Source organism: Caloenas nicobarica, chromosome 2 (assembly GCF_036013445.1).
Source record: "Caloenas nicobarica isolate bCalNic1 chromosome 2, bCalNic1.hap1, whole genome shotgun sequence".
Lineage (NCBI taxonomy): Eukaryota > Metazoa > Chordata > Aves > Columbiformes > Columbidae > Caloenas > Caloenas nicobarica.
In genome coordinates this window covers 1,339,919-1,349,393 of record NC_088246.1, presented here as the reverse complement: position 1 = coordinate 1,349,393, position 9,475 = coordinate 1,339,919, and the positions used below count along the sequence as shown (strand labels likewise).

The 9,475-nt window shown below is 68.1% G+C and overlaps 1 protein-coding gene across 1 annotated transcript; it reads left to right on the top strand.

The window, feature by feature from the left end:
- The first annotated feature begins 801 nt into the window (after window positions 1–801).
- Window positions 802–9,220, top strand: NACAD (NAC alpha domain containing). The gene is made up of 9 exons (XM_065629971.1): window positions 802–927; window positions 2,469–6,929; window positions 7,367–7,585; window positions 7,673–7,758; window positions 7,841–7,924; window positions 8,409–8,555; window positions 8,649–8,780; window positions 8,862–8,984; window positions 9,081–9,220. Exons 1-9 carry the CDS (start codon window positions 858–860, stop codon window positions 9,093–9,095), a joined length of 5,337 nt encoding a protein of 1,778 aa, XP_065486043.1. The 5' UTR covers window positions 802–857; the 3' UTR covers window positions 9,096–9,220.
- The last annotated feature ends 255 nt before the right edge of the window (window positions 9,221–9,475 follow it).

Here is a 9,475-nt window from a genome sequence, read left to right as displayed (position 1 = left end):
CGTGCCCGGGGTGGCAGCCAGCACCCCGCCGGGTGCCAGCCTCGCTCTGTGCCCAGCACCGATCCCTGCGCCAAGGCTGTGCCTCAGTTTCCCCCCCGGCATGCTTGGGCACCCGGGGGTCTGGGCAGAGGGTGGTACATCCCCAGCTGGGACGGGGTCTCCTGTCTGTCCACCCCCAGAGGGAGGTCTCACCCCCCCCACTCGTTGCCAAGGAACCATCCTCACCCTCATCGCCATCACCACGGAGACGAGAGAAGAAGGGCCGTTCCCATGGCAACCACGCCGGCACCCATCCTGCATCCCCGGCGGTACCCAGGGTGGGGACACCAGGGTCACAACCCCCCTGTACATCAGTCATCACCACTCGCAGCTGCATTCGGGGGGCTCTGGCCACACCCAGGATGCTCAGCCCCCTTTTTTGGGGGCAACCCCCCCGCTCCATCCCTGCGCTCATCAATCCCACCTCGCCTGGGGAAACTGAGGCCGGGGGGGGTGTATATGTGTACGTGTCGTCCCCTCCGGAGCTGATGCAAGCGCATCTCCCCGCGCCGCAGTGCCTGGCACACACCCCGCCGGAGAGGAAAAAAAAAAAAAAAAAAAAAAAAAAAAAAAACGAGAAAGGCAGGGAGGAAAAAAAAGAAATAATAAAAAAAAAAAAAATCCTGCTGACATCATCTGGGATGACGGGGCTGATCCCGCCGCCGGCCCCCCCGGCCCAGCCCCCCCGCTAACGCTCCGCGGCTCCCGGCGCAGCCGCTTTCGTCCCGCTCCAGCCGCGGCTGCCGGAGCGGCGGGGGGGAAACCGGGGGGGCAGCGGCCGCCCAGGCCGGGCCCGGCCGGGCTGCTCCGCCAGCGCCATGCCGGGGACAGCGGTGACAAACCAGGGGCTGGAGAAGGAAAACGGGATTCCGGAGGGAGCGGAGGCAGGTGAGGCCGGGGGAGGGAAGGATGCAGGATGCGGGATGGAGCAGGAGGGATGCGGGATGCAGGGATGGAGGAGGCGGGGATGGAGGGATGCGCGGTGGAGGGTGGAGGCCGGAGGGCCGGAACGGGTTGAAAGGAGGACGCCGAACCGGCCGCCCGCGCAGGTAGCGCGGCCGCGGGGCTCCGGTCCCCCCGGTGGGAGGCAGGAGGTGACTTTGTGGACACCCGTATTGGGGACACTCGCCCCCCGCGGTCCCCCACTCTGGGTTGTGCCCCCCGCACCCCGAGTCCCCGGTAGGACCGGGTGTGTGTGTGTGTCTTGGATCCCCCCTCCAAGCATCATCCCTCCCCTCGGGCTCGCCGGGTGGGGAAACTGAGGCACAGGGCGGCGCAGAGTCATGGCCCAAGGTCACCCCGAGCAGGTGTCCCCGAGGGCTCGCTGCCACCGCCCGACGGGCTGGGGACAGCGGGACGGGACAGCGGGGTGCCCCCGGCGGCCCCCTCCCCTGTGCCTCAGTTTCCCCCCGGGGAGCCGGGTCTGGGGGGGGGGGACAGTGGCTGCAGCTCCGCCAGAAAGGGGTGAGGGTTTGGTTTGTGCAAAGGGGGGGTCAGGGCCTTCCCCCCACCCCCAGGGGGGAGCTGGAGGACCCAAAAACAGCCGGGGGGAGGGGTGGGGGGGTCCCAGCCAGGAAGGGCAGAGTTTAGGGGATCCCAGCGCCCCCCCCGACTCGCTGTGGGGCAAAACCAGCTCCCCCAACAGGGTGCTGGGGGGCGGGCACAGCCCCAGGGACCCCCCTAATTAACCCTTTAAGGGCCCCCGGGCCCCAGTGGGGACCCAAAACATTAACCCCCCCAGGCACTTGGGAGGGGGATGGGACCCCCCCCGCCTATTAAATACCCAGGTGAGGCCCCACCCCCTTCCCAGCAGCCTCTGCGGCCTTGCCCCACCCTCCCCACCCCCCCCCGCCCCCCCCCCCCCCCCTATTTAAAGCCCCCGGGGGGGCCACGGGGCTCTGCTGGCTTTGGTGCTGGAAGTGGGTCCTGGTGGGTCCCACCTCCTTCTGCCCCATGGACCTGCCCCTGGGGGGCCCAGGTAACGTGGGGGGTCCCCCAAGGAGGTTTTGGAGTGGGGAGGGGGCTGTGTCCTCCCCAGTGTGGGTAATGGGGGGCTGAGAACCCCCCAGCTCGGTGTATGGGTGGCTACAGCAAGGGCTGTCTGGTCTTTGCTTTGGGGTGCTGTGGGGGGGTCCCCCTTCTGTAGTCGGGTCCCTTTTGCTTGGGGACACCTGGGTCTGCTGTGCCCCCCCCTTAACGCAGCTGCATCCTTGTGCCCCCAGAGAGGGGCTGGAGAGGGGGGGGGGCTGTTGGTGTCACCCCTGGTGTCACTTGACCCTCCTGGATGCTCTTGGGTGGGCCCTATTTTCCCACCCTTTTTGGGGGGGCTCTGGCCTGGCTGGGTGACATCCCCCGGCTGTCCCCTCCCCATCACGGGGTGAGCCTGGGGTGTCCGTGGCACTGAGGGGGGGTCTCCCCTCTGTCCACAGCCCCCCCGGCAGCCGCGGCCCCCCCGCCGATGCCCGCCAAGGAGGAGGCTCGTCCGCAACCCGAGGGGGCCAGTTGTGAGCCCGGTCCCCCCGCCGCCGCCCCCCCCGGGGACCCCTGCCGGCCCCCCCCGCCCGCGGACCCCCTGGACACCCGCATCGTCATGGGGGAGGAGACGTGTCCCCCAAGTTCCCCCGAGCTCCGGGGGGGGCCCCCCCCGCCCGCCGTGCCTTGTCCCTTCCCTGCTCCCACCAAAGACCCCCCGCCCCACCAAACAGCCGAACCCCCCCCGGGGAGACCCCCCGTCCCCCCAAACCTGGACCCCGACCTCTTCTTCACCGCCCCCTCCACCCCCGTGCGCATCGGGGGGTCCCGGCTGCCGCCCCCCGAGGAGCAGACGGACGGGGAGAGCGAGGGGCTCTGCTCCCCCCCCACGTCCCCGTCGGGGTCCTACATGACGGCCGAGGGGGGCAGCTGGGGCTCCTCGGGGACCGCCAGCACCTCCCCGTCCTGCTCCCCCAACCTGGCGGCCGAGGCCGAAGCCATGGCCATGGCGGCCGAGGCCGAAGCCGACACCATGGCCGCGCTGCCCGCCGGCTTGGACGACCCCTCCGCCTTCACCCCGCCGTCTCCCGACGAGGAGGAGGATGAGGAGGAGGAGGACGGGCCCTTCGCCTCGCTGCGGGACGAGGAGGAGGAGGAGGATGATGATGACGATGGGCAGACACCGGAGGAGGATGAGGACGAGGAGTGGGGCGGCGAGGGGCTGATCCCGGCCGCGCTGCTGCCGTTCCGCGGCAGCCTCCTCTTCCAGGCCGAGGCGGTGGAGATCGCCCCGCGGCTGCCCGGCGCGGCCCCCCTGCCCCTCCCCGGCCGGGGCGACGAGGGGGAGGATGAAGATGATGATGACGAAGAAGAAGAGGAAGGCGGCAGCACCTCGGCCTCCTTCCTGCGCTCGCTGTCCGAAACCTCCATCACCGAGGGGGTGGACGAGTCCTTCGCCTTCCGCGACGACACCTCGGCCTCCTCCGACTCGGCCGCGTACGACGGGGAGGAGGACGAGCGGCTCTACGGCACCGAGCGCCACGCCATGGGCGCCGAGGGGGGACGCGCCGCCACCAGCGCCCATGGCGACGGCGGCATCGAGCTCCACCTTCACGCCGGGCCGGCTCCGGAGGGGTCACCGCGGCACCGCCCCGGCGAGGAGCCGAGCGCGGGGACTGAGGAGGGACTCGGTGAGGAGGACACCGGTGAGGAAGATTTCAGCGAGGAGGACACGGGTGACGAGGACGCCGGCGGGGATCTTGGTACCGAGCGGATGGAGCTGGGGACGCCGGAGCAGGACGGGAGCGAGACCCCCCCGGCACCCTCTGGAGTGGAGCTGGATGGTGAGGCCTTCGTCACCTCCTGCTCCTCCTCGGAGCTGGAGGCCTCAACCCTGGAGCACGATGTCCCGGGGGGGTGTCCCCTGCCGGAGCCCCCCCAGCTGCCGGAGGAGCCGGTGACGATGATGAAGGATGATCCTGGTGTCCACCAGCCCTGTGGCCTCTGTGCCGGGGAGCACAGGGACCCCCCAACCGATGGGCTGGAGGGGGACAGTGACACAGCACCGGCCAACGGGGAGCCCCAGGGTGGGCCTGGGAGTGACGGTGATGATGGTGGTGACAGTGACCATGAGCTTGGCACTGTGAGAGCGGGGAGCACCGAGCTGGCAGCCACCGATGGCCACGATGAGCTGGACACGGTGGCCACTGACCCTGGCCCTGTGCCATCGGTGACACCCAGCCCACCGGACACCGCGACCGCCGACCTGGTGCCATCGGTGACACCCAGCCCACCGGACACCATGACCACCGACCTGGTGCCATCGGTGACACCCAGCCCACCGGACACCGCGACCGCCGACCTGGTGCCATTGGTGACACCCAGCCCACCGGACACCATGACCACCGACCTGGTGCCATTGGTGACACCCAGCCCACTGGACACCATGACCACTGAGCCAGTGCCATCGGTGACACCCAGCCCACCGGACACCGCGACTGCTGACCTGGTGCCATCGGTGACACCCAGCCCACCGGACACCGTGACCGCCGACCTGGTGCCATCGGTGACACCCAGCCCACCGGACGCTGCAACCACTGAGCCAGTGCCATCAGTGACACCCAGCCCACCAGACACCATGACCACTGACCTGGTGCCATCAGTGACACCCAGCCCACCAGACACTGCAACCACGGAGCCAATGCCATCGGTGACACCCACCCTGCCAGATGCTGTGGCCACCAACCTGGTACCACTGGTGACACCCAGCCCACTGGACACCGCGACTACTGAGTCAGTGCCACCGGTGACACCCAGCCCACCGGACACTGCAACCACTGAGCCAGTGCCACCGGTGACACCCAGCCCACCGGACACTGCAACCACTGAGCCAGTGCCATCGGTGACACCCACCCTGCCAGACGCTGTGGCCACCAACCTGGTGACACCCAGCCCACTGGATGAGCCCGACACCGTGGTCACTGACCCTGACCTGGTGACGCCCAGCCCACTGGACACTGTGGCCACCGACCTGGTGGCATTGGTGACACCCAGCCCACTGGATGAGCCGGACACCACGGTCACTGACCCTGACCTGGTGACATCCAGCCCGCTGGACACCGCGGCCACCAACCTGGCACCAGTGGTGACACCCAGTCCACCAGATGAGCCGGACACCGTGGTCACTGACCCCGAGCTGGTGACACCAGTGACATCCAGCCTGTCAGACACTGCAGCCACCAACCTAGCACCGGTGGTGACACCCAGCCCAGCAGATGAGCCGGACACTGTGGTCACTGACCCCGAGCTGGTAACACCAGTGACATCCAGCCTGTTGGACACCACGGCCACCAACCTGGTGCCATTGGTGACACCCAGCCCAGCAGATGAGCCGGACACCGTGGTTACTGACCCTGAGCTGGTACCATCAGTGACACCCAGTCTATTGGACACTGTGGCCACCAACATAGTCACATCCAGCCCACCAGACACCATGGCCACCAGCCTGGTGCCATCAGTGACATCCAGCCTGTTGGATGCCATGGCCACCAACCAGGTGACATCCAGCCTGTTGGACACTACAGCCACTGACCTGGCACAAGTGGTGACATCCGGTCTATTGGACACGGTGGCCACTGACCTGGTGCCATCGGTGACATCCAGCCCATTGGACACTGTGGCCATGGACCTGGTGACCTCAGTGACATCCAGCCCATTGGACATCATGGACCTGGTGACATCCAGCCCGTTGGACACCGTGGCCACTGACCTGGCACCATTGGTGACATCCAGCCGGCCAGATGAGCCAGACACCGCGGTCACCGACCCTGACCCGCCACCATCGGTGACATCCACGTTGGATGAGCCGGACGCCGCAGCCCTGGTGCCACCGGTGCCACCCAGCCCGCCGGCCGGCGTCACAGCCGCGTCCCCCGGCCCCACCACCGAGGGTCCAGCGCACGGGGTGACCTCGGCCGGCGAGTCCCCAGAGCCACCGGCGTGTCCCGCGCTCCAGGGGCCCCCGGTGTGTCCCCCCGCGGGTGTCACCGAAGCCCCCGAGGAGTGGGACGCTGCCACCGCCTCGTCCGACGACTCGTCCCCGGAGCTGCTGGACACGTCGCGCTCCCGCACCGACTCCAGCTTCTTCACGGCGCCCGAGGACAGCGCGGGGGAGGCGCCGGCCGCCCCCCAGCCCCCAGAGGAGGATGAGGAGGCTGAAGGCGCCGCCGGGCGCTGCCTGGCCCTCTGCCCGCGCCCCCCGCCGCCCCCCGGGCCCCCCGCGTTCTTCACGGCCTCGGAGCGGGAGGTGTACGTGGGGACCCCCCCGCCCCCCCTTGAACTGCTCCAACCACCCGGTGCCTTTTTGGGGAGCGAGGGGGGGGCCCGGCAGCAGGTCACTGCCATGTTACAGGGCTCCTTCGGGGACCTGCCGCCCCCCCGCCAGCCCCCCAGGCCCCCCCAGGTGCTGGCGGAGCCTCCGCAGGGTGATGGGGGGGTAGAGGAGCCCACCCTGGCTCCCCAAAAACCCCCGAGCCCTCGGGTGGGCGATGAGCCCCCAGCCCTGGCTGGGGACACCGATGCCAAAGTCCCAGGGGACAGTGGCCCCCCCAGCCCCCCCAGTGAGGCCCTGGAGGAAGAGGAGGCCGTGGGGGGGGCAGGACCGGGCCCCCAGCCCCCTCTGGCCGCCGGCCAGGGTGGGGATGCTCAGCCTGAGCCCCCCCCGGAGCCGCCAGCCCCCCAGGCCCCCCCCGTGCCCCCCAAAGTCAGCCAAGTGCCTCCTGTCGCCGCCGCCTCGTCACCGCTGTCACCCCCGTTGCCATCCTCACCACGCCCGGCCCGCGGCCCCCCCGACACCTCAGGGCTCCCCCCCAGCGAAGAGCGTCCGTCTGTCCCGCCGCCTTCCAGGAAGCACCTCGAGGGTAAGAGACCCCCCTCAAAATCACACCCACCCCTCCCCAAAATCACTGCGGGGTGTTGAGTGGGGCTGGGGTGGGTGTCACCTACTGGGGGGTCCTGGGGTGGGTGATGGGGGGACCAGCGTGGGGGGGATTTTGGGGAGACATCACTGGTTCAGCCCCCCCCACCACGGGGTATCACAGGGTGGGTGTCACCTACCAGTGGGTGCTGGGGGGTCCCAGGGGGTGACAGTGGTGACCAGCCTGGGTTGAACCCCAGGGGGGATTTTTGGGGGGCACCACCAGCTCGGCCCCCCCCCCGCCACCACGGGGCGTGATGTGGGACCGTCACCCACTGGTGGGTGCTGAGGGGGGGTCCTGAGGGGGTCCAGGTTGGGTTGAACGCTGGGGATGATTTTGGGGATCCCCACCATCTCAGTCCCCCCTTGACCCCCGTGCAGCCCCCCAGCCCTCCCCCCAGAAGCGGCCGGAGCTGGGGGGCCAGCAGGCAGGGCCGGGCAGCCGGGGGTCCCCCCAGTCGGACTCCAGCTCCTCCAGCGAGGGGGAGGCCCCGTCCCCCCCGCACCCCGAAATCCAGCGTCTGCGAGAAGCCGCCGGCATCGCCCTGCACCCCGACAAGGCCCCCCCGGCCCCCCGGGGCTGCCAGGCCAACCACAAAGGTAAGGGGGGGGGACACACTTCCCCCAACCCCCCCATGTTTTTTTGGGGGGCCCCTTTCAATCCCTCCCCTTTGTGCGTGGCCGCAGGGTCGTGTAACGAGTCCGAGAGTAATGACGAGTCCATCCCTGAGCTGGAGGAGCCCGAGGGCTCGGAGCCACCGGCACAGTCACAGGTGGGGGGGCTATTTTTGGGGGGGAGGGAGCAGTGGGGTGATGGGGACCCCCCCCCAGGTCTCACCCCCCAATTTTTGGCAGGCGCCGCTCACCCACTCGCTGGGCACCGGGGAGGAGACGGTCAGCAAGGCCAAGCAGAGCCGGAGCGAGAAGAAGGCCAGGAAGGTGGGATGGGACCCCCCCAGGGAAATGGGGGTCCCCCATGGGAGTTGGGGGGCTCTGGAGGGGGCTAGGGCCCCCCATGGGGATTGGGGTGTCTCTAAGCAGGTCTGGGGGTCCCCCATAGGGCTGGGGGCTCCCTGGGGGGAAGGTGAGGGTCCCCCCTAGGGATTTGGGGTCCCTGAGTGGGACCTCCATCCCAGGGTTTAGGGGGTAAGATGGGTTGGGGGGATTAGCCCGGAGGTTTTGGGGGGTGTCTGGGACATACTGGGCTGTCCCAGCACTGGGTGGGGGGCTGATGTGGGCTCCCTCATTTTGGGCAGGCTCAGACTGGCTGTGCTGGGGGATAATTGTCCCACATCCCTGGTTTTCACATCGTGGGGGTTTGAGGTGTTGTTCGGGGGCTGCACCCCCCGTTTGGCTGCTCTGGGTGTTGTGACCTCCCCGGGCGGGATACAGGGTCACCCCTGTGTGTGTGTGTCCCCCCCAGGCCATGTCCAAGCTGGGGCTGCGGCAGATCCACGGCGTCACCCGCATCACCATCCGCAAGTCCAAGAACATCCTCTTCGTCATCACCAAACCCGACGTCTTCAAGAGCCCCGCGTCCGACATCTACATAGTCTTTGGGGAAGCCAAGGTGAGGGGGGGGACACATACATTTGGGGGGGGGGGTCCCATCCTTGGGGCTGGCGGCCCCTGGGGACAGGAGGGTGACCCAGTGTCCCCGCAGATCGAGGATTTGTCACAACAAGTGCACAAAGCGGCAGCGGAGAAGTTCAAGGTGCCGATGGAGCACTCGCCCCTCATCACCGAGACGGCTCCCACCCTCACCATCAAGGAAGAGAGCGAGGAGGAGGAGGAGGTGGGTGCTCCCCCATCCCGCATGTCCCCGGGACAGCTGGGTGCTGTGGGGGGGTGACAATGATGTCCCCTCCCCTGGCAGGTGGATGAGACGGGGCTGGAGGTGCGGGACATCGAGCTGGTGATGGCCCAGGCCAACGTCTCGCGGCCCAAAGCCGTGCGGGCGCTTCGGCACAATAACAATGACATCGTCAACGCCATCATGGTGAGTCCCCCCAACTCATGCTGAAACCCCAGTGTGATTTTGGGGTGCAAACCCCCCATTTTGGGGTGCACCCTGACACTCTGCTCTCTCCCGCAGGAGCTGACCATGTAGCAGCCGGGGGTGTCCTGGCCCCCTTCCCCATGTATAGATGCACAGTTAACTCCCTCCCACCCCAAAGTTGTTCCCCTGGCCCCCCCCATCCTCCTCCAGGTCTGTAATGCTCAATAAACAGCCTCATGTATCACTTGATTGCACACGGGCTCCGCATGTGGTGATTTTCTGGGGGGCTCTGGGCTCCATATTCTGTCTCTTGAGAGGGATTTGGGCCCCCCTCACTTCCAGTAGTGATACTGGGGGGGTTCTAACTGGGATGGGGCTGTGGAGGCCCTGACTCGGAGGTTTTGGGAGGCATCAGGGTCCCACAATGCTCCCCAAGCCGTTGGCCATCAGGACTTCACCCCCCTGCATTGTTGATTTTGGGGTGTTTAACA